This window comes from Barbatula barbatula, assembly GCF_947034865.1.
Source record: "Barbatula barbatula genome assembly, chromosome: 7".
Lineage (NCBI taxonomy): Eukaryota > Metazoa > Chordata > Actinopteri > Cypriniformes > Nemacheilidae > Barbatula > Barbatula barbatula.
Window position 1 is genome coordinate 8,522,650 of NC_136770.1, and position 25,889 is coordinate 8,548,538.

A 25,889-nucleotide genomic window follows, 5' to 3' on the forward strand; every position below is an offset into this window, starting at 1 on the left:
GCGTCTACACACGTTCACTGCCTGTGTAGACACATTGTTACTTGTTCCCATGTCCGTTGTAGACACAATGTTACAAAAAAATACAGTTCCTACCCAACTACCTGCTAAATTCTTTGCAGTGGTCATTTTTCTGTTGCTGTATATATGTAAAGTAATGTTTATGTAATGTGTATTTCCATTACAAACATGGTTTTAAATTTCATATACATGGCATTAAAATTGTCTCAAGTATTCTGTAGACAATGAGCAATGAGATCAAACTGTGAAAAGGTAATTTTTCCCTGGAAGTGTGTACAGTCAAACTACTCTCTGTGATTTGTAAAACGTTGCTATTAAAACTGCATATATATATTCCTGTTTTCTTTTTCAGTTAACATTTTATCCGAAGTCACTAGTCTTATTGTCTTTTGTGTGTGTCCTAGACTGCTGAGGATGGAGATGAGACGGGCACTCACAGGGGTTTTATCAGTGTTAGTCTCCAGACGGGTGTGTGTGACTGGAGTGCAAAATACTTCGCTCAGCCTGTCATGAAGGTATTTACTGCACAGTTACTGCACTCAGAATTGACTAAAGACACGCACTAAAAAAGGCACAATTGTTTTTGCGGTTGACCGTATCGCATATGTATTTGTAGGAGTTTCCGTTGCAAAATGTATGGGTGCAGGGAATATAATGGTATTAGCGCCATTATTTTACGCCCCCAAAAGAGTATGGCCCAATGCTAATTTGCCCTGTTTTTGTGTTTGTCATTATCAAAATGACAATATTGCGCTGTTTTCTTTTTTATGTGTAATTGAGTAAATTAGTGACAGAAATTTCCACTCCCATCTGCGTTTTTTAATTGCCCCTTACGCTAATTTGCCCTGTTTTGTGACTTTGGCCTCTAATTGTGGCCTCATTGTGTTCCAAGTTTTTCATCATACTGATGTCGCAAATGTCAATATTTGGTGGTTTAAATGCCCATTTGGGGATTATAGTCAATAGTGTCAAGTGATTGTCACATCAATAAAAGAATTGTCAGATTTTTATCATCTCTTTTTGGAAATGAAACGGTTTGACCGAAAAGTCACATTGCTCCACCGCATAATTGGTGCTCTTTGTTAAGATCACTACTGTTGTAGTTCTATCAACAAAGGTGAATCCATTTTATTTAACTAAAAGCAGACAAAATTGCATCTGAGGGCCTAGACTAAAGGTTATTCAGAAACTTTACTTTGAAATCTAAATTGTAGCATCCTCAGCGACTACGGAGGATTAAATAGGCTAGGCATGGTCAATGTTTTCGCAAAAAAAAACAAATTGGTTTAGTATGCCATCATTAATAACAGCCAGAACATCTTTGGACACAGTTCCTCTTCATAATGAGTACAAACTTTTGTTTTTTATTTCAGAGATCTGGTCATCTCACAGTAGTCAATATTATACATGTAGGCTATATTATACAATATAATACGCATTATACATGTTAGCTTTCTGCTTGATTTACGTACATAGAAAACAAACAATAGTGTCTCACTAGGCTATGTATACGAAGCTGTAGAGCTGTGATTCTCCTTCCCCTTTTTATTACCTTTTATTAATCATCTACATGAAGAGACAGTGTTTCAGGGGAGGAATGTCAGCCACAGATTAAGAGATTTAAAAACAGATTAAGATTTGTAAAAGCATAGTGAGATCACAGATTCAAAACCATTTGATATTTTACGTGAGAGATCACTAGATTGTCTATGTTCAAAATCAAATGCATGTGTGTTTGATGTGTGTTTTGGTTTCAGGTTATTCCTTCTCTCTTTCAGATTCCAGAAGAGCATGATTCGGAAAGTCAGGTCCGTAAAGAGAGGGAATGGCGATTTTTACGTAACACTCGAGTACGGAGGCAAAGCCAGTGTGTCACTAAAAGAGGTGCAGCTGATGTTTTTTTTCAAATGTTGAATCCTTAAAGCAATTATTCATCAACAGTAACTCTATTAACATTCATTTTCTAACTTCCTTAAGAATGTTTTTTTACGTTTGTCCGATATGCTGAATACTGAACTGCATGACATCCATGTTGTGTATTATTCATTCTTTAAACGTTTGTTTGCTCTTTTACCCTGTTTACCAAATACCTCACAAAGTGACAAAGACGTGAAATTTCATGCATGCAAACACATGTATAAAAGACAGAAACAGCTGTAGGATTATTTCCGAAAACAGTCAAGCTCCTGAAGGAGTGCAGTGGGTGGCACTAAAGAAAGCACACCTTACATCATTACATTATTCTTGCATATCTGTTAATTAATTTGTGTCAATTACCTTGTCCGTGGTTCATGACTGCACCTTCTAGCGCAGGGATTGCAACATCTATCAGTTTCAAATGATCTGCAAATCTGGTATTATATCCACCGTTTATATTTATATCACCAAACTGCAGTGAACAAACAAATACAGGTGAAATTCTATATACCGAACTAAACGAAACGCATTGATGGGTGTGCTCTTTCTCCTAAAGCGGAAGAAGCAACAGAAGTTGCTTGGCCAACCGTCATAAAACTTAAAAAGAAAAATCATTCAAAACAGCATGTGGATGAACTTTATCATGTCCTGATGATTGGACAAGAATTTTGACGAGAGGCCGAAGTGTACCTTGATGTCATGGAATTTCAAGATGTGTTTGAGCGCACGTTATTTAAGGGAATAAAACTAAGTATAATCAAATTAGATTTACATGTCATTTCAACTTACTATTTAACATTTTGTCAAGTGGTTGAGTTCATGTTACTTAAAATTTAAGCTTAATTAACTTCTAAATTCTTAATTTGATGCGAAGACATTTAAAATGTGAAGTAGTAAGGTAAACAGTGTAAAATCATATGACTTACTCTTGAGATCATAATTCTTCACATAATGGTTAAAACAGATGTTTACACAGTCTGCAAGCTAAAATAATGGCTGAAACTAAGATGTTCAGTTAACGACTGAACGTCATGTATTTCTCTAATGATATTTTAACATTTTAATAATTTTCCCTACAAATAACTGTCATGAAGGAGCTGGCAGTGTGATGTTTTTGTGAACACTTGCATTGTTTGCATCTGTGAAGGCTGGCATTGTGTAATGCAAAAGCAACGAAAACGGTCTCATTTGCGACCAAAACTATGAATTTGCGTGTAAAACTATGATTTTGCAAGTGATATAAAGTGTTCCAACGGAAGTGCCGCACAGTGTACCGAATGCCAATGAGAGAGAGAGAGAGAGAGAGAGAGAGAGAGAGAGAGAGCATTGCAGGTTATCCTCACTTCCCTACAAATAAAGCTGAGTTCCTTACTGATATCAGTAAACCTATAGTTTCCATGTCTTAACAGTTTACTAGATTTGGCTCGTCTCGATTTTATTTTTTATTTCTTAGAATTGTAAAAGCATCCATGTCTATTCGATAGGAATGATTGGATGAATGGGATGCACAGTTTACGATCACCCTCCAAAATAAAATTCCCGTTAACTATAAACCTCAGACGACAAAATACTGTAGTATTATAGTATTTGTTATACATCTCTACATTTAGATCACAATGAATATGAATCACAGTGAATACAATTAATATGTTGTAATCCAAATCTTCACAACATAACTGTGTTCACTCGGTCTAGCTTCTCAAGCCACAGACTGCTCTCTTTTTAGCTTTCATTGGCATTAGGTCCTGCACAAGCTGTTTGAGGGACAGCGTTTCCTTACTGACCACTGAACACCCAGAACTGATACACTTTACACAGCACAACCCCACTCCATCCTTTGCCCTGCACTTAAACTCAATCGCACCAAATTTTAACCAAACTGGACACTAATATAACATCAACTGCATATGTTTAACTGCATTGTGTATACTTTGTACAGTTTTCACCTAGTGTACATTTGTTGTTGTTTTTTTGTTTAAAAACGTGTAAATCTGAGACTGCAGTGGTACATTTTAAAGTTGCCAACACAACTTCTGTTTGGTCTCTTAATTTGTTGGTTTGTCCTTTAATATGACCTACATTTCAAAATGATTTACCTACACTATAGTGGACTTAGAAGTGTACAACCCCATTGTAATGGTTGCTATATCCAAATATGAATCTAAAGTTTATTACTAAAGTAACTAAGTTCAGTCTTATCAGCTGATCAATATTTATGTCCATCTCACTCGTGAGTTTTAGGAGTGACAAGGTTAGATGATCAGATCTTCATCAACAGAAACCCAGGAGTGCCATCAGTGGTTAAGTTTCATCCATTTAACACCTGCATTGCTGTAGCTGACAAAGACTCAATCTGGTAAGTAAACTTTTAATATAAATGTAATTCTAAGATGCTCTACAATTTTTCATTAGTGCAAAGCAGTTACTGTAAAATAATATTACAGTTATTGTAAATAAATATTAGTACGAACAGTAGAAACAGGAAACATATAGAGTACATGGAATTATTGCGTTATTTCATAATATGAACATTTTGAACGTGTCTGCATGAATATTCGAGGCCAACTTGTTTTAAACCAAGTTTAAATCAATTTGACTACAATGTTTGTTTGGTTGAGATGATGGTTCCCTAATTTTGATGGTTGAAATGATGATTTCTCTTATAGTTTTTGGGACTGGGAGAAAGGAGAGAGACTTGATTATTTCTACAATGGGAACCCACGGTACACACGCATCACAGCTATGGAGTACCTGAATGGGCATGACTCCTCTCTCCTCCTCACTGCTACTGGTCTGTTGCAAGCCATGATTTGCTCTTATCTTTGTCAGTTTCTCTGCTGTTCCTGAACTTCCTGAACTTTTTGCAGATGACGGGGCATTGAGAATTTGGAAAAACTTTGCTGACCAGAAGAATCCTGAGATGGTGACAGCTTGGCAGGGTCTATCTGATATGATGCCCACCACACGAGGTTTGCTTTCACAGGCACATATTCAACTTTTTGTCTCTTTAGAATATTTTGTCCATTCATCCTCTGCCAGTCCAATGTCCTGCATGCCATAATGCTTCGAGTTGGAGTAGGTCTAGGTTCATTTAGGGTCTTCAAATGAGCAGTTGTGTTTATATCCATGGTTGTGATGTATTTAGAAAATGTCTACTCTATAAGCAAACTTATAACTTAAGTTTGATTAAAATCACTCAGTGTTTGTAAGATTGAGACATTTTCGGTTTCACTTTATCGTGGCATTTAAATAAATGTGTGGCCATTTACACATGCGGCAGATGATTTTATATAAAGCAACTAACATTGCATTTTACAGTACTATAGATTTGTAACAGAGTATGTGCAATCCCTGGGTTCGAACCCATGATATTTGTGTTGGTAGCGCCATGCTCTAACCACTGAGCTACAGGAAAGCATGTTTATATGGCCATAATGTTGACCAAGTGGCAGTGGCATGGGTCCCCTAGGAAGAGTATATAGACATTTACCACACCAAAATGTAAAGAAAAATTCTCTAAGAATAAATATTTAGTGATTTTTAAGGTCCTACTTTGGTTAGTGCACTCGATAATGTCCACTTTGAATTCGAACACCCCTAAACATGGATGTCTCCTCAAATAGTGCACAATATATTAGGGTATTGGGGGAAATTTCAAACACAGCCTAGGTGAATACTCACCAGCTGAGTCCTAAAGCTGTGTCTTTGTAGCTTAATAAGCGCACCTGCTCGCTCTCCCATTTGCGTCTTTTGGTGTGTCTGAATAGAACTGCCACCACTCTTAAGTAAAATGTCAATAAAACTGGTATCATATTCTACCAGACATGGCTTTTCAGCTTACATGGAAATGAAGGGCCTGTAAGAGAACAGGAGTGTAACATACAAACAGAATTTGCAATACCATTAAAGGGATTTGAGAGGCAAAACATATTCAAACTATGTTCTACTCCCCCTCAAGGCATCCTAGGTGTATATGACTATCTTCTTTCAGATGAAAACCATGCTTTCTTCAAAGCTTTAGAATGGGAGTGAATTGAGGATGAGATTTGAAGCTGCATCCATCGATCGAAGAACTGCTCGACATGGCTCCATGGGATCAAGGCCTTCTGAAGTGAATCGATGCGAGCAGCAAACAAACAAAAAAAGAGTTTTCATTGGCAAAATATTAATATTTCGTTTAGTTTCTTTATTAAGTTGATTTAGATAAATGTATTGAGTATTTTTGTTTGTTTGCTGTTCAGGCAAAGAGCGCAGTTTGATTGCCAATCGCACCAGAGTTTGGATTTGAATGCTTGACGGCATGATTCCTCCTTAAGTTTCTGTCACCGTAAAAATAAAATGTTTTGCCTAGGGATACGTGGGAGACAATTACATGCTGCCCATGTCACTGCGTCCCAAACTGGTCAAAATGTTTTGTCGTTTTTCAGACACCAAGCAGCGGTGGGCAAACTGATCGGCATATACCGCAGGAGAAAGCATCTTTCGTTAATCGCTCCGTTACTTTGATATTAAAAGCTTATGGGTCTGCTGCTACTCTGTTGGGCTGAGAGAGCGTGTGCTTTTCATACTGTTCCAACTCATAACAGTTGCATCATTATGCATGATGCAGCATTTGCAGGTATTTCCCCAGAGCTCATATTTTTCACGCCACTGGTGAAAACGTAATGATTACGAAAACACAATTTTTGTTTTTATAATTATTGTTTTATTTCAGTTTTGTTTTAGTTTGCTTTATTTTATTTTTCCATCTTTATTTCAGTTCATGAAAATGTTTTTGATCAATCATTTTCGTCTTTGTTTTAAATAAATACCCATATTTACAACAAAAACTAACACATCAATTCTCATCAGAAGGCCTTTATTAACCCCATGGAGCTGTGTCGAGCAGTTCTTTGATCGACTTTGTGAAGCTTCAAAATCTCATCCTCAATTCGCTCCGATTCTAAAGCTTGGAAGAACACGGATAAATGGTATTGACTCTGGCTGTATTTGTCTGAAATAAGAAAGTCATATACACCTAGGATGCCTTGAGGGTATAAGTGAAAAAGTTGTACATTTGTTTTGCCTCTGAAATATCTCTTAAACAGGAGTGTAACATGCATAACAAAAAGTGAAGTAATAAATTGATAATTAGCTGATAAGCTAATGTAAGTAGTCTCACAATAAGTAAGCCAACAGGGTGCATGTGGCAAGGAACCAAACTACAGTGGTGTATAAATAGAGAAATAACTTTGTGCAAAACCAGGCTTGACTGGCAGGGCCAATTCCTCTCTGACTCATCATGGCTGCAATCTGTAACTTTGGTTAAAGGTGCTGTCTGTAATTTTCTATTGGCATCTAGCGGGGAATTTGCGAATTGCTACCAACCGTTCACTTCAACCCTCTCCCTCCCTTACGAAACACTACGGAGGCCGAGAGTTAACGGTGACTTAAAAGGAGTAGTTCACCTTCAAAATGGAATTCATCTACTCACCCTCTTGTAATTTCAAACCTGTATGACTTTCTTTCTTCCACAGAATACAAAAGAAGATATTTTGAAGAATGTTGTTAACAGCCCCCCATTCATTTGCATTGGTTACAATAGAAGTGAATTGGGGGGGGGGGGCTGTGCTGTTTTGTTACCAACATTTTTCAAAATATATTTTTTTGTGTTCTGCAGAAGAAAGAAAGTCTTAGAGGTTTAAAATGACAAGAGGGTGAGTAAATGATGAAAGAATTTTAATTTTGAAGGTGAACTACTACTTTAAAGTCACCATGAAACGGAAGTTGCGATTGACTTATCGTGACATATATCCGCATGAAACTGCTTCTGAAATTAGAAAAAAAATGTAGGGCACGGCTTTATTTTGCCCTTCCCTCTTTGATTGGTTTGTCGGTCCTTGAGAGGAGGGCTAAAAATGCCTTTGGAGCTCTTTTTTGTTGCTAACGTCATGTGGTGAAGAGTTGTTGTTTAGAGGGGGAGATTTAAGATTACAAGTGCAAAATCAAATCCCATGCAGGGGGATGTAGATAGAAATAGCTCATTCTAAGGTAAGACAAACATAACACTTTATTTTGTAAGGCCTTTATAGACCTCTGAACACAGTTACATTATATGGCATTTCTGTCAATAGATCCTCCATAAAATGACACACTGGTCCTTAGAAAAAAAGAGAGCTTATAATAATAAGTTATAATTTTATATTTGTTTAAGACTGTTTAACACAGAGAGCATATTTTGCTATTTTTATGATGAAAAATTTGGTTGATATTGTAAGCTTGACTTTCAAATGAGGAATTGTTATCAAATATGACACACATATTCTTATGACAAAGGTTATTATAGAACATATACGTACTTCACACGGGGAACCTGTTGTGGAATTTGCCACACACAAGACATTATAGGTGTTGGGTGACGTTGACCATATGTATGTGTGTTATTAGATGACCCTCCCTCACTCTACCTCAGGGATTCAGGCAAGTAATTTCGGCTTAAAACATAAGTAATTCTAATGGATCATATAAAAGAAACAAATATGTAAACTGAAGGAAAGGGGTCATCTGTGGCCCTGTGGTTAGAGCGTTGGGCTTGTGATCAGAAGGTCTGTGACATGCATAAATGGCCTTGAAGTTGGGTCTTATCAAAGTCTGGAAGTGAAGGTTTCCTCTCATGAGCTTAACCTTGTTGCTGACATCTGTTTTTGCCTTTCTGGACTGGAGTAGGTGTCTTTTAAAAGCGTACTTTTCAGATGAGGAGGAGGCTGCAATTTGGCACTTTTCTGTTGATGTGTGAGGGAGCCCATTGAATGTGGTCCACCCTTCCTTTGTATCAAAAGTCAAAATTTCTTTCCTTTGTATCAAAAGTAAAAACCCAAAATGATGGCAGTATTCGCAAGGGTGTTATGAGGTGTTGAAGTTATGCCTTTTACTACTGTGCTTTGGAAGTGAATCCGTGCCAGTGGGAAAAACATGTATGTTTGCCAAATATTTTAAAGCCACTAAAATGAGGTCAGAAAATACCTAAAACAACATAGTGATTTAACTTTGGATAGAGACTTTTTGTTGTGGAAAGGCTATAAGCCTTCTCCCTACACAAAAAAGCTTGTGATCCCTCTAACACTTTAGTAAACAGAGGGTTCAAAGACTCGCCAGTTTTTTGCAGTTAGGGGTTTTTCGCTAGAGGTTCCACAGGTCTTTTGGAAGACCTCTAAAAAGTTACCTTTCGTTGGTTGAGAGTGCTTACTATCATGTTGAACATTCCCATACTGCTGAGCCAGTTTAGCAGCTTCAAGCTCAGCTGTCGCCTCACAATCCTTGATACCCGGATCTGGTTGGGAAGAACACAGAGAAACTGTTCCAGGACTACCATTTCTCATATCTCCTCCTCTGGCCACCCCCAGGTTCTAACCAGACACTGAAGGTGATGCAAGAAGAATGTCCTCGAGTTCTGGAAACCTGGCAACTTAGGCTTTTACGTATCATGGTGTTGGCTGTCTGTTGGACCCCATGCTGGTTGGTGAGTCTTGGTTTCTCTGGTAGGCTGTGCCTCTGCATGGGGCTGGCATTGGAAGCCCCATCCATGGACTCCTGGCATCATTTGTCTCGCTTGCTGGATGGACAGCTTGCAGAATAGACTCTCATAGACACATTTCTCTCTGCTCTTGTGCATTCAGGAAGTCATACATCACAGCAACCATCCCACCTCCAGAAGTTGCAGCAGAACAAAAGGGTCTATCTAAAACCATGGTTTGCCAGCAGTAATCAATACACCATAAAATCATGGTTACTACACTTTAACAAGGGGTCTCTGAGTTGAGCACCACTGTTGTGAAGCATTAACAAAAAATCATCCAAAGAAGGTGATGTTGTCTAGTGAAATTGTTACTTTTAAATAACAACAAAAATAATTCAAATAATGTCACAACTTATAAAATGTGACGCATTGCCATTGTTTTGTTTCTTGATTTCTCCTGCACTCGATGGTTGACACGTGGGTGTGCTTTTCCGGGAGAATTGTCAAAAAAGGGACTGAGAACAGTTTTAAACCCAAAACCTATACGAACCTTGGGGGAGTGTATTAAGTACAGAAATACTTATACTGATAGGACGTTTAAAATTGTAAAGAAGTCAGAATGCATGAAACACAGTTGCACAAGCCCTTTAACGTGTTCATGGATAAATGAACAACTAGCCATTAAATCAAATAATACACAATAATTTGTATTAGCTACAGATAGCTGTTCAGTGTAGTGACCTCTGTGTGAAATGATTATATTAACTAGTTACCAGTGGCAGTTTTAGAACTAAAGGGGCTTTTTTAACATATTACAAAAATGTTATCATTGATAAACAAAAATGTTATTTACGTTTCTATTACCTAAAGGAAGGATTCTGAAGCAATGAGATGTTGATGCTGATCGCTTAGTGTGGTGCTTCTGTGTGTTTGTTTTCACAAAACTTTGTTTTAGACCATCTAAATGGCCATTTTTATAATTATAATAATAATACTTAATTTTATTCAGATTTAATTGTATTACATGCAATACTGCATGCTGGAAGCCATAAGTTTTGTTTGACTCCATGTTACATGTTACAGCCTTATTCCAAAATGGTTTCAATTCATTATTTTCCTAAAAATTCTATAAACAATAACCCCATGATGATAATGTGAAAAAAGTTTGTTTGAAATCTTTGCAAATGTATTAAAAATTAAAAACGAAAAAAAGCACATACGTATTCACAGCCTTTGCTCAATACTTTGTTGAAGCACCATTGACACCAATTACAGCCTCAAGTCTTTTCGAGTATGATGCTAAAAGCTTGTTACACCTATTTTTGGGCCGTTTCTACCATTCGTCTTTGCAAGATCTCTCAAGCTCCATCAGGTTGGATGGGGAGCGTCGGTGCACAGCCATTTTCAGATCTCTCCAGAGATGTTCAATCGGGTTCAAGTCTGGGCTCTTGCCGGGCCACTCAAGGACATTCACAGAGTTGTCCTGTAGCCAATCCTTTGTTATGTTTGCTGTGTGCTTAGGGTCATTGTCCTGTTGGAAAATGAACCTTTGCCCCAGTCTGAGGTCCAGAGCGTGCTAGAGCAGGTTTTCATCGGGAAAGTCTCTGTACATTGCTGAATTCATCTTTCCCTCGATCCTGACAAGTCTCCCAGTTCCTGCTGCTGAAAAACCATCCCCCCAGCATGATGCTGTCACCACCATGCTTCACTGTAGGTATGGTATTGGCCAGGTGATGAGCGGTGCCTGGTTTCCTCCAGACATGATGCTTGCCATTCAGGCCAAAGAGTTCAATCTTTGTTTCATCAGACCAGAGAATTTAGTTTCTTATGGTCTGAGAGTCCTTCAGGTGGGCTGTCATGTGCCTTTTACTGAGGAGTGGCTTCCGTCTGGCAACTTTGTCATATAGGCCTGTTTGGTGGAGTGCTGCATAGATGGTTGTTCTTCTGGAAGGTTCTCCTCTCTCCACAGAGACATGCTGGAGCTCTGACTAAGGCCCTTCTTCCCAGACTGCAGACATTTTTATCTACCCTTCCCCAGATCTGCGCCTTGATACAATCCTGTCTCGGAGGTCTACAGACAATTTCTTAGACTTCATGGCTTAGTTTGTGCTATGACATGCACTGTTAACTGTGGGACCTTATAAAGACAGGTGTGTGCCTTTCTATATCATGTCCAATTTTCCACAGGTGGACTCCAATCAAGTTGTAGAAACATCTCAAGGAAGATCAGTGGAAACAGGATTCACCTGAGCTCAATTTTGAGTGTCATGGCTAAGGCTGTGAATATTCATGTGCATGTGCATGTGCTTTTTTTCGGGGTTTTTTTATGAAATTTGCAAAGATTTCAAACAAACTTCGAATTTTGAGGAAAATCATGAATTGAATCCATTTTGGAATAAGGCTGTAACATGACAAAATTTGGAAAAAGTGAAGCGCTGTGAATACTTTCCGGATGCACTGTAAGTCCAGTTTTGTTTCAAATGCGGATACATCATTGAACATCATCATAATTTTTTGCCTCCCTTGAAGTTTGAGATAAAGTGATTTAAATTGCATTTTATATCTGTCAAAATGCAGGTTGTAGTGTGATAGAAGCTCTGTAATGTAGGTAGGGGCTAAACCGTTTAAGGCTTTATAAGTGATTAAAAGAACTTTAAAGTCAATACGATACTTAATGGGTAGCCAGTGAAGGGTTGATAACATTGGGGTTAATTGATCGTATTTTCTGGACCTGGTTAGAACTCTGATAGCTGCGTTCTGAACTAACTGTAGTTTGTTTATTGTTGATGCAGGACAACCACTAAGTAGCGCATTACAGTAGTCAAGTCTTGAGGTCATAAATGTAGGCCTGTCTCGATTACTACTTTTTGTTGTGCGATATATTGCACCAAAATGAATTGCGATATGCAATATTATTGCCATTTTAAGACTGTTTAATGCTACTGATTATATAATGACAGTATTACAATATAATAGCATACAAATGAAAGTACTCTTTCAAAGAACAAAGAACGTTTTATTCTTAAAAATGTTTAGACATTGTCATTGACATAGAAGTATGTTATGGTCTACAGTATCGAACGCAGCACTAATGTCAAGCAGGACTAGGAAGTGAGATGTTACCTTTATCTGATGCTATAAGCAGGTAATGTAATTTTGTAATTTTAACGAGCGCAGTTTCAGTGCTATGATGCAGTCTAAAGCCTGACTGAAATTTTTCGTGTATGTCATTATTTTCTATGAAAGCACATAAGTGAGTGGACACCACTTTTTCTAGTATTTTCGACAGGAATGGGAGATTTAAAATCGGTCTATAGTTTCCTAGTTCGTTGGGGTCCAAGTTTGTTTTCTTGATAAGAGGCTTAATGACGGCCATCTTAAAGGGTCCTGGGACATGGCCTAGATGAATTGACGAGTTGATAATGTTATAAATGGGCTCAATTGCAAAGGGTTGTAACTCTTTAAATAATTTTGTTGGTATGGGGTCTAATAAGCAAGTTGTAGGTTTAGATGTTGCAATAAGTTGAATTAAATCCTCCTGTTTTATAGGTAAAAAACACTAGAGCCTTTACTTTGGAGTGGTGGTTGGTACTAATTCATAGGATAGACATGGAGGTTGAGTTTTTACTATTGTTTCTCGTATGTTTTCAATTTTCTCTGTAAAGAATTTCATGAATTCATTGCTACCGAGGTGCGGCGGAATAGCCAGGTCAGGTGATGTCTGTTTATTTGTTAATTTAGCGACTGTGCTAAATAGACACCTTGGGTTGTTTTTGTTAGTTTCTATGAGGTTACGGAGGTGCTCAGCCTTTGCTGCTTTTAGTGCCTTTTTATAACAGTTTGCACTCTCTTTCCACGCAATGTTAAAGACCTCTGATTGGGTTTATTTCCATTTGCGCTCCAGTTTACGTGTTTCTCTTTTAAGGGCGCGAGTGGTGCTATTGTACCATGGTGCAATATTTTTCTCAATAATCTTTTTGACTTCATAGGTGCAACAGCTTCTAATGTATTAGCAAACTCTTTCAGAAAATCAGTGTAGGGACCAGGGGGCCTATACACAGTAGCCAATGTAAAAGAAAGCAATGTTTTTTTTTGTTGGGAAACAATTATGTTCAACGCAAGCACTTCAAATGATTTAAATTGATGCTCTGTTCTCTGAGTTACAGTAAGAAAGTCTCTAAAGATTGTTGCGACACCGCCACCCCGACCAATTGGACTGGCTCATGCATATAACTGTAGCTTGGTGGGGTACACTCATTTAGACCAAAATAATCATTTGGTTTAAGCCAGGTTTTGGTAAGACAAAGTATATCAAAGCTGTTATCCGTGATAATTTCATTTACAATAACTGCCTTTGAATTTAGTGATCTAATATGAAGTAGGCCGGACTTTATGAATTGGTTTTGGTTGTTTATTACATTGTCTAAGGTTTTATCACGATCAGATTTTTTCTCTGACTTTGGCCAAAATTATAATTTTGTAGTATTATTCGGGGGACAGATACGGTCTCTATATATTTGGAAACATTAATAACAGTTGAGTGGGAGGAACATAGACTATGGTTAAAGTTTTGACTTACCGGTGGGAGACATAGTCAAACGGTACGTAGTGCCTTCGAGATTTTGTCAGACAGGAGATCCGCTCCAATGCTGCTGGGGTGCAGGCCGTCTGTGCGGAAGAGCCTAGGTTGCTCCCAGAACAGATATAAATTATTATTACAAGATTACTGTCAGGGGGATACGCGTCCTTGAAGTCGGGGTGAAGCTGTCCGTGGTGCCGTTGCACGTTAGCCCGCTTTAACAAAGCAATCGTTTTGGCAGATGAGACACATTGGTTTGCCTTGTACCTCAATAAAAGCAAGTTCAGATTCCCACACAGGTTGGAAAGTCCTGTTTTCATCATCCGCTTTTCTTCGTTTGGTCACCATCACATAAATTAGAGTTAAAAAGGTTCCTTGAGTATAGCTAATAAGTTAGCCTGATTTAGCGGTTTCACTTTCACATAACAGCATAATTTTAAAAATAAATAAAAAAGTGTTTATGCCTCATTTGGTATCCTTCACTTAAAGCTGCGCTGCACAGATAGATCAGCATATGAAGTCAAAGTAAGTGAGAGCAATTCGAAAGCAGGTGCGATCTGCTCTCGCAATACTAGGATGTTATACGCAGCCGGTCAGCGCTGCTGCGGGCTGCATTTTAAAGGGCAACGGGCCCCCAGGGCCGCCTGTTGAGAACCTTTGTTCTAACCCCTATCGATCAGGCGTTATAAACTAGAATGCAAAAATGCGTATCAAAGCGGCACTTTTTGAAGTGAATATGATGTAAACATTACAAAAGTTACAACTTTGTTGTTGGTTTTAGTACAATCTTAAATAAATCTCTTAACAAAAGTTTTTGGGAAGCCTTCTTGTAAAGAGATTATAATATTTCCTTGACTATGAACTTTAACTTTGAAAATATGTTATACCGTCTGTCTTTGCATGCTAATATGGTGGTGTTCTCTGGCTGATAAACTGACAGGCCTTCCTGATTTCCCCCCTATGGTCTTCCCCTCTCTTTATATTTCTTTACAGGTTTGGCCAGACGTGTCTCAATCTATATTGATAGAAGCAAGCAGGGAGGTGAGTGCTTCTCTTTCTGTATCTATTTTCACCTCCACTTCCTTTTCTGTGTGTGTGGGGGGTCCTGGTAAACCCTACAGTAGGGGATCAAACATAAAAATGCAGAGAGGTTTGTGAGGGTTGGACAAACTTTATTGGCCTGAGAAAGTCTGAATTGAAAAGTCCGAAGATATTAACAACATGTTTTAATATAATGCTAACACCAGTGGTGTGGTGGAGGGGGCAAATATTTTTGGGGGGTGGCAGGCACAACTTAAAAATGACATCAGTTAAGCTGGACTAAATGTAATTGTTGAATAGCCATTTGACAGGTGATTTATCATTAACGCTAAAATGATACATTTAAGCGTCAAAGCATATAACAGGGATGGGCATTTTAGCTTCAACACCAATTATACACACCTGAAGCAGGTTATCAAGACTTTCAGGACAACTGGAAAACTACAGGGCAGGTGTGTTGGAGCTGGTTGGAGTCCCAAAAGTCATTGTGGTGCGTCCTTTCAAGTTCGTTCTTCCGAGGCTGCCTCGCAAGACCAGTCTCTGCAAGAACTCAAGCTGTTTTTTGCATTCTTGGAATTGAGAAATGGCCAGTGACTCTACCGGCCCAGATGTGCCCATCCCTGGCATTTAATGGTTTTAAAACCATACCACAGTAAATATTGAAGTATATACTAAAGTATAGTACTCTAACACTCAGTTACAGCACAGTATTTTTCATATGGGTGCACTTTAACATAATAAACATAGAAAACAACAAAACACATTACTAACACACCACACAGCATAAATGTAATCATCTTTATTATAATAATCATTATCATGATTATAATGGAGTCCATCTGCTTTTGTGACGCCTACATTCCAAACTACATTGTGCCCTTGTCACCTTTTTTGCTGCTGTGAATTTGTAATTTATCCCGATCTGGTCTTAGCTCAGAGTGAAAGATTATATTTCATAGTCACCAAATACCTGAAACCTGGCGGGTCTATCTTAACTTCATAATCTCTCGCAGTACTCTAGTCCACTTACAAGACCAGTCACTGCACAAGTTAAGGTTATGTATGATGACGAAAGCATTTTAGGGCTTGACCTCTGTGAAGCCATAGAGATTGAATAGCAGTGCTTTAAGTTTGAAAAAAAACCTGAGAGAAGACTCAGTAGATTCTTGGCGATCCAAGGCGCAGAACTCTACAGAATGTGACTTGACACTTTTTGGAGGCAGAACAAACAGTTTAGAATGGTGTCAGCTAGTGTAGTACTGTGGTTGAATGTGACTTCATTCTACCTGCCTCTGGCTAACACATTTGTGACCCCGGACAAAAACATTGTATGGGTCCAAATGACCGGTTTTTATTTTATGCCAAAAATCTTCAGGATTACCAAAAAGCAACAGACTGGTGAGGTTTTCTCCAGGGTTGGAGCTAAAATCTACAAGACAGCGGCACTCCAGGACCGACATTGCCTATCCCTGATATAAACCAACCCCAAAGCCTCTATGATATTCGGATTTGAAGATAAACCCTTTACTGAGTTTGGTTTGCTAGGGTGTGGCTTGTTAGCTTCATGAAGATCATGAGAGACTGATTGGTTGCTCGAGTAAAATTAGCCCACCCTTGAATATATACATTAGTGTGATAAGAACATGACAGAAACAATCTTTGGCAAAAATGTATTTAAAGTGTAATTGGATTTGTTAGTTTGCCATATAGTCTTTAGTCTTGTTTGTTTTTATATGGAGCGCGCGGGGTTTATGACTTATTCTGCAGTAAGCCACAAGTGGGCGATCAAATCGCAGATGTGTGTGTCATGCCTGTTGGAAACCAGCACATCTCCACACAAGATCCTCGCTATGAGTTATGACCCAATAAAGTTATGTATATGAGATTTTTCCCCCCAATCATTTAGAAAAGATATAGCCCACTTTATAGCCCACTTCTTCAGACCTGTCTGAAGGTCTGCGAAAAGTTTGGTAGGGTTTTCTTGAAAGCTCTAGCATGAGTAGAAATTTTTGTCTCAGAAGAAATGTAATAGTAGATCAGTATGTCAAGCCAACATAATAAACCTTGATTTAATCTAGATTTCAGCCTAATCCTTGTTGGTGCAACCCACCCTAAAATAATGAAAGTAATGATCAAAATATTGTCAAGTGACCCTAAAGGCTTGACTGGGTGTGTACGTCGATTTGTTTAGAAGTTTAAATTAACAGATGCGTTGTTTACAGCTTCCGAAAGCATCAATAGAGTTAGAGTTGAGAGATATTATTACCTGTAATAATACCTGTTTTTACAACATTAAAACATTAAAATACAAACATTTTAGTCAAATTATTTAAATATGTAAGGGCAGCTCGGAAAGTAGTAGTTGTGTAAACACTGTGTGTGTGTCTTTTTAAGGTGCAGGTATGGTGGTGGACTGGGAGCAAGAGACGGGTCTATTGATGACATCAGGTGACGTGCGAGTTATTCGGATCTGGGACACAGAACGTGAGATGAAAGTGCAGGTAATGTTGTATAACAACAACTGTGAGAAGCTTTTAGTAATTTCTGAACCTATTCATGTGCTGTGTGGCCAGGACACGGCATCTTGGCAATATTCGTTGTGTAACATTGGTGTCTTAGAACCAAACGAGAACATATCATAACCAATCATTGGTTTAGTCAGTTGCAGTTTTATTATGTTCCCTGTGGTGTAATTATATTATTTTGCTTCGGAGCAGGACTGTCATTGTATATCAATGTGATAGTCTTTTAGCACTTTATGAGTGCAGGCTCTCCACAGTTTGAGTTTTTAACAACAGGTGATTCCCCAAATTGTAATCAGAATAAGGACAAAATAAAATGTTATTTAGATTTTTACCTGAAATTTGCAAGCTATTCGCTTTTACATTTACGCATTTGGCAGACGCTTTTATCCAAAGCGGCTTACATAGCATTATCCTATACATATGTTTCTAAGTATATGCAAGCCCCTGGGATCCAACCCACGACATTGGAGTTGTTAACACCACGCTCTTACCACTGAGCTACAGGAAAGCTGTTTAAATCATGCTAAATTAAACGCTGCCGATTTAAAGTAACTTTAAATAAACTGAATTAATCCGCAGGTCACATGGATTCCAAACTGTAGAGTGTGGTCCGTATGGATCACTGATCAACTATGATTTTATTTATCCCTTTATTTATCCATTTAGTACACACATAAAATAAAACAAATACAACAGTGGTAAAACACATATTATTTCTGTAGCACAAATCCTATAATATTTTTAGAGCCAATCCTGTATTATTGTGTTCCTGCCTAGAGATTGCAGTCAGTCAAAAAAACACATGTATTGAAACCATAGTATTACTTTTTTAAATGAGTAAGCTTATATATATATAATCATCATTTATTAATCATCAAACTTTAAATTGTTAGGTGGCTGTCCAAAACCCTAACCCCTAAATTTTACACTTATGAAAATTATATTTCAATAACTTGAGCATTTTCTTCCCATTTGTTTTTTAATGAAAAAAACCCCATATCTTTTACATGAAGTTTAATCATTTAAAAATAAAATAAAGTGTCACTACCGAAACAGTGTATGTTTAAGTCCATTGGCTGAGACTGATTTTAGCCACACCCCTACATTTTTGAAAAGGAATCAATCCTGTGTCCCTCTCTCTCAAAGATGAAGCCAGTTATATGTGCTAATGTGCTGATCAGCCGACTCAAAAGTAAACAAAAATTATCACTACCAAAAAAGTCACAACCGAAACGCAAGACATGGTATCATTGTTTCAGTAGTGACAAAAAGGAACACTTAATCCTTTAATTGGGAAAATAACCAATATTCAATACAGTTATGCAAATCATTAGTATTTTATTATGAGTATGTTTTAGTAGAGATACAGCATGCGAGCTGTCTGTGTTTTTATTAGATATTTACTCTCAAATGTGCTTCTGCTATATGTGCTGCCTGCATATATGTTCAACATAGTTAGTTATTTGTATTAACACAAAATGTTGAAACTCTGATCCAGCGGTGCAAATTAAACATTGTGGTCACTTCTAAAACATTGGCAAAACTGCTGAAAATGTGTCTGTCACGACCAAAACATGGGATGTTTTGTCAAAAAAGATTCGAATCAATTATCAACTGACATATCATGATAGTTTAGTTCAATGTATATACAAACTAATGAATCCTGAACTTGTAAACAATATGATAAACTTTTGCCTTTTACAACGAAAGATGGGATTCAAAATACTGATAAAAATCTCATAAACTACACTTGAAATATGTTTTAAAGTTTTAACTGTTTTTGATTTACCTGTGAAACGTTAAATATATATATATATATATTTACAATGTGCATTACAGGACATCCCAACAGGAGCGGACTGCTGTGTAACCAGTTTGTCATGTGATTCTCAACGTTCACTGGTTGCAGCAGGTTTTGGAGATGGATCAGTACGGGTTTATGACCGCAGAATGGGACCCAATGAATGGTATTATTAGCAGTTCGCTTAAAACTCAATTAAATTAAAATAATCCACATATATTTCCCCATTTAAATGCATGTTTACACCATGGACTGCGGTCTATGAGCCAGCATGTAGAAGTGGTACAGGGGTCCTTTGGCCTGTCATCGCTGCTTACAACTGCATTTGTACAAAAGTTTTCTGTTTTAAAAAAGGGGAATAAACATGCATTATGGATGTGACAAAAAAGAACATGGTTTTGGGGAGACGACAAACTTTCTTGGATTTCTGTGAATAAGATGCACAAACCTGAAGAAATAATACCCAACAAATTGAGAAGGGATGCCTCTTCATAGAACATTAATGAAAAACAATGCAAACAAACAAACTATGGGTATTTGAAGCACCAAATGTTGATATCTGTGCTATTAGTATAGTAAAAACCTTTGGAAAAACCTTATTTATTTTCATAGAATTGCCCCTATGGATTATTTGATTTCTTGCGATCCTCTAGGTAGACATCTGGGTTGGCATATGAGGGATGACAAATTATGAAAGAGCTTTCATTTAGACCTCAAACTTAAAGTTTGCCTTTCGAAAATAGGCAGCCACATTTGCAATGTACACATGTATCATATGCAAGCTGATTAAGTTAAAAGATTAAAACTGAGAAATTATTGTGGGAAAGAAAATGTTTTCTCTGAGGCAATTTGTAAATATACAGCATTTTAATTCTGAAATATCAACCGAACCTTTCTTTTTTACAGCCGTGTTATGACGTATAGAGAACATGGTGCATGGGTGGTAAAGACACATCTGCAGAAGGAGCCAGAAGGACATATTATCAGTGTCAGGTAATGTATTTTCTATCCTTCAAGAATGCAACAATTGTCACAAACACACAGGCACAGATCAAAAACCTTGATCAGCAGATCAATGGCCTGAAATAAGACCCTGTCTACACTAGTGAGTTTTCGTTTTCAAAACGCTCTTCGTCCACACTAGCATTTTTAAGCGTTTCCCAAACACTGCCGCTCCCCACTGAAATGTCTGAAAACGCTTACATCCATGTACTGCACATGAGTAAAACCTAAGACACGTCAGCATGTGTAATTTCTGTCAGGCTTTAATTTACTTAATGCATTATTATGTCTCGGCAATGTGGAGCAAAGGCATTTTAAATAGATGGATGCCGTTATTGTTTGGTGCGGCCAAACAATAACTGCTAGTTATTAAATATTCCATCTCATAAAATGCAATCTAAGCCACCTGTTTCTTTATTCTAAGGAACATTTGTGAAAAGGATTAATAATGCTCTTTGCATCAATAAATAAGACTAAGTATGATACTTGCACGTCTGTTGAAGGCTTCTTCTTGTCCATTCTTACAGGACAGGTAATGAGTTACAAGACACGGTTATGCGTAATGTAGCGTTGCATGTCAGTCCAGGTGATGTGGGGAGTGCCCTCTGGTGGAGCACAAGGGCAACAATAGTGATTTAACTTTTGTGAGACACTTTTTGTTGTGGAAGTGTCAATGGATATGAATATTGACCCGGGCAGATAAAGACCCGACCCCTAAAGGGTCTATCAAGGTGGAATGTTGTGGGGCAGCTATAAGAAAGAATGTGAGGAAACTTTTGTTGTTATTAGGCGTCTACACAAATTAAAGTAGACCATTCACTGTTGCGAATGATGTATTAGTCTTTTTTGTATGGCAAAAATTTGTATTTTGAGTCTCTTTCCACAGTGACCGTCGACCCATGAGGGTTAAATTTAAATCTGATCTTACACAACTCTTCCTTTATCCATGTACGTTTGTTCTCCTCTTGTAGTGTGAATGGAGATGTTCGGTTCTTTGACCCACGGATGCCAGAAGCTATCAACATCTTGCAGACAGTGAAAGGACTGACAGCGCTAGACATTCATCCACAGGCTACCTTGTTTGCTTGGTGAGAGATACTCGTGCACCTCATGATTGTTTTGTGTTGTGCAAAATATTGTTGTTTGAATGCTAAATGAACAAAGAAACACCACACTATTTAATACACTATTTTTTTTCTAACACTGAATAAATACTCTCCCTCTCTGTTTCTGTTTATCAGTGGTTCTATGAATCAATTTATAGCCGTGTATAACTCCAATGGGGATGTTATCAGCAACATTAAATACTACGATGGTTTCATGGGACAGAGAATTGGAGCCATCAGCTGTCTGGCCTTCCATCCTTATTGGGTAAGATAAATCACTGGCCCAAGACATGTCAAACACATGAGATTTTAAACAGTTATTGGGTCGGAGCAAGTGGATGATACAAACATCAACAACATCACATTTGTACAGATATAAAATGGCATATTTTCAAACAACTCTGATGTTTTTTTAGGTATATTTACCTGTTGAAATGTTCTCTTACTGTATCTTGTTCTCTACCTTCTCAGCCTCATCTGGCAGTGGGCAGTAATGACTACTATATGTCCATCTACTCAGCAGAAAAGAGACTCAGATAACATCATGACATCTTCCTGAAACCCCAGTACACACACACACACCACCTGGCATATTCTTCCTGACTTGGCATATTCAGCAACCACCATGAAGAAGTAAAGAAGGCTGCTGGAACCATATATGATGAATATAGTATTATTATTGTTATCATCATAATTCAGATTTTAGTTGTTGATTGTACATTTTTTAATTGCCTATGAGGATCTGAAATCAAAACATCATGCTTAAGTCAAAGCTGGACTATGGGTTTATGTGGGATTGTAAAGTTTCAAACGCCTGCAGAAGAGAGTAACCTGAAGGAAGGATGATAAATTTGCAGAAGCTCCCCGGGTTTTGAGGGTTTCACAACATGTCATAGGTGTCAAAGGACCCTACACCTATCTCACCGACACCTATCTCTGCTGAGCAATACATTAGAATGTTTAGTTAAGAAACCATAGCCTTTAAGTTGGAAGAAGACTGCTTTGTGTATGTCTGTGAAGGACGCTGTGGCTAGCTAACAGATGCACTGTTCTTTCTGGCAAATCACAACCTCCTTTCACACATAATTTCCTGTGTACATGGTGCCATACCCCTCTCTGTAAACTTAGCAATGCAACTAAGCTGTGAGGAAAAAAAAGAGGATGAAAGAGAATAGATCTCTAGCCACCTATCTGAAAACAAACGCTAGAGACTTTTTTAAAGGTGAAAATAAGAATGTTCCACAATTTGCTTTCGCAGTGCCACCCTTATTATCAGTTATTGTGCCAAGTCCTTACCATCATGATCATGCTCATTTCCTCCCTCCCCTTCAACTGAGCAAACTACTACTTCTAAAGCTTCATCTTAACCGTCTTATCTTCTCAAGGCAGTATGTTATATTTTTCAAATAATTCCTCAAGTGACTTAAGTTAAAAATGTGCCCAGATGGTATATCAGTTATTTCATGTAATAAATGCTGGCATGTAATGAACAAATGTAAGTCTCCTGGTTACCCAAAGAATGAAGCAGTACACGATTAACTTAATGCTGCATTGTTAAAGTATTGTTTTACATATATGTACACACGGAGTCAGCTTCAGTGTGTACATATTGTGTACATAGACTGTGTCAGTGCTGCTGGTTTTGCCATAAATTAACTTTACAATATACTTTGAGCATATTGAGTTTTATTGTGGTTCACGGTGATTTGATCTGCATCCTACAACAGTGCACAACTGCAATAGATTGTCACATTATTCATGTTCAAACTAGCAGCAACAATATTCATCAAGGAAAATGTTTGGATTCTTTTTTTCTACCTTTCAAAATCTGGTTCCAGAAATATACAATTATAGATATATATAAATAAATGTGTATTTACATGATTATATTTGTAACCAGTTTAATAGGGTGATGAAATTCTGTGTTTTATTTATAACTGGCTTCATTTTTACTTTTGAATCTTTTATCTGGTCCATTTTTTTATTTGGATTAATCCTGAAAGGAAAGAGTACATACATCTGTTTGCAACAAAAGGAGAATTTTGTTTAGAAATTAAACAATCGGGTGTTGTATGTGGCTGTAGAACCCTTTTACCATGGTTTAAAATACCAGAGACGAAAGCAATTAAATAAACTAAATGAATGAATTAAAAGTTTGCTCGTCTTTGTTTTTGTTTCCCTCATTAGGAATTTTACTTATTATTCTATAATACTTTATTATAATTTTTTACACTTGAAATGCTGGGGTGTTTTGTTTTTATGCATTTGCACACTAGTGCTTGATGACATTTTTATATTAGCAGAATGTTTAGATGGTGAAACGTATGATCAATGCATGACTACGCCTGAAGATGTTGTCATAACACTGCCCATCTACTACAACTATTAAAGGGAGTCATCCCCCATTTACTGCTATAGTAAGGAAAATAAATACTATGGGAGTCAACTGGGGATGAGATCTCTTTGGTTACCAACATTCTTCCAAATATCTTCCTTCGAGTTTAGCAATCCAAATTCATTTATTCAGGTTTGAAACAATCTGAGCGTGAGTAAATATTACATGATTTTCATTTTTGGGCGAACTATCCTTTTAAAGACCCCATGCATTGGACTGCGCTCTACATTCACACATCACTACATTCAGTCATGGTTCAAGAACCATTGCATCTTTGTTCCATCAATGGATCGTCAGACACGGCAAGATGCGCGCAACTTGTTAGATACCGAGACGTGGGCTTGCAGAAATAAACATTTTTATGAACCGAAGGTAGAAAACTTGTTGATGGTCGTGTGGTACACGCTTTACTGTATGTTTACAAGTAAGAGCTTTTCACAACACACACATGTGACACAACATGTGAAAACATTCATTTAGTCTAAGATCAGTTTGTATTTCATACAAGAGAACACTGCAGATGTTTTAGATCATCTTAGGAAATCCTCTGAGTTTAGTTAAATGCATTGTAAACGCAAAACTCTGCAGGTTCACTTTAGTTTGACATGGTCTATTATTCTAACGTATTAGTGTAGGCTGCGTTGATATTACGACTCGACAGGTGTACTCTAAGAACCATTTAGTGGAATGTCTGAATAACATCAGAGACAAACTAGTGGATGAGATGTTGTGGACCATTGCAAAAATTGTGCCTCAGGACTGACGTTGGGCATATAACCATTTCGATTTGAGCCAGAGAATTATTTTTGTCTCAGCCATTTTAAGAATTATGGACTGAGATCCTCAGGTATGCAGATCTTCAGCACCTCATCCACATATGGGGTCAGGTCTATTAAATCATTATCAAAAAGGTCCAGCAGGTTGTCCACTTTCTGTAAAAAATAATTGCAACAAATCTCAACTACTTGTTCACGTCCCTTGGATTGCATTTTGCATTCGAACTGAATTCAGGTCACTCAAAGTTGTGACCGAATCTGTAGTATCTAGTGGTTGTTACTGCTCCAATCGAGGTCTCGGAGGCCTCTTTATTGGTGTTGATGACAGCAGTGGTTGAGAGTTGGATTGTCCATCATAAACATATTTCACGGTTCTATACCAGCTGATGTATCACTATACAAAGTATTATGTTGTGAAAACTCATAAACCAAAATGTCCTGTCTGAATACACAGATCTAGATGAAAACTGTCCCGTTGCTGAGTACTTTTTCATGATAATGTAATATGAAAACCTCAAGACAATATACATATGGCACGAAGCAACCCAGAGTAAAAATACTGGGTATTTTTTACCATGATAAATTGTAATATATTACTACACATATACATTTTTCACAACAGCATTTTGGAGTAATGGGATAAATTGTAGTAAATAAATACTCTTATATACTTCATATAAATATTCAATAGTGTCTTTTTTTTAGTATACTAAGCATCATTGGGAGCTTCATCACTGAAGGGGGTCGCCCCACTCCACAATTTCATCCTCCTGCGAGAGCCACAGGCCCCATTTGAAGAAGCAACAAAGAGCAAGCCAAGCACTTTCAAAGAACTTTGCATACAATGTTTAATTTGTCCTTAGACTACTGCACTAAAGTCTTGCAGAAACTAGAAGAGCTCTATGCCAGTGGTAGAGGCAGGCAGCAGCAGAGGACCTTCTGGAAAATGGGCCCTGTCAAACATGACAAGTGAAAGACAAGATGGTAATAAAACAACAATATACATTTACACTGTCACTGTTGATTTACAATAAAATGCTCATCCAGCTATTGCATCATAATTATAAACTCTTGTATTGTTACAATCCAACAATAATATGACTATGTTGATTATGAACTGTTTAGACGGTTATCTCAGAATAATCTCGACAGGATGATCACTCTGAAGGGGTTTATTTTGAGACCTCAACCAGCTGGTTGTACATTTCATGATAACTTACCAAAGGAAGAAAAT

The 25,889-nt window shown here is 37.6% G+C and overlaps 1 protein-coding gene across 6 annotated transcripts in view; it reads left to right on the plus strand.

The window, feature by feature from the left end:
• Nucleotides 1-23,633, plus strand: part of rptor (regulatory associated protein of MTOR, complex 1) — a 60,097-nt gene extending 36,464 nt beyond the window's left edge. For 2 of the 6 annotated variants that reach the window (XM_079460346.1, XM_079460347.1), the window contains exons 25-36: nucleotides 423-533; nucleotides 1,797-1,902; nucleotides 4,177-4,291; nucleotides 4,602-4,726; nucleotides 4,803-4,904; nucleotides 15,003-15,050; nucleotides 17,445-17,551; nucleotides 19,415-19,542; nucleotides 20,283-20,369; nucleotides 21,350-21,466; nucleotides 21,620-21,749; nucleotides 21,956-23,633. In XM_079460346.1, coding sequence (XP_079316472.1) covers nucleotides 423-533; nucleotides 1,797-1,902; nucleotides 4,177-4,291; nucleotides 4,602-4,726; nucleotides 4,803-4,904; nucleotides 15,003-15,050; nucleotides 17,445-17,551; nucleotides 19,415-19,542; nucleotides 20,283-20,369; nucleotides 21,350-21,466; nucleotides 21,620-21,749; nucleotides 21,956-22,024 — 1,245 coding nt within the window. In that variant the 3' untranslated portion in view covers nucleotides 22,025-23,633. Of the gene's footprint in view, nucleotides 1-422; nucleotides 534-1,796; nucleotides 1,903-4,176; nucleotides 4,292-4,601; nucleotides 4,727-4,802; nucleotides 4,905-9,317; nucleotides 9,767-15,002; nucleotides 15,051-17,444; nucleotides 17,552-19,414; nucleotides 19,543-20,282; nucleotides 20,370-21,349; nucleotides 21,467-21,619; nucleotides 21,750-21,955 lie in introns of those variants that run through there. The other 4 variants (XM_079460348.1, XM_079460349.1, XM_079460351.1 and 1 more) reach the window with 3 other exon arrangements.
• Nucleotides 23,634-25,889: the final 2,256 nt, after the last annotated feature.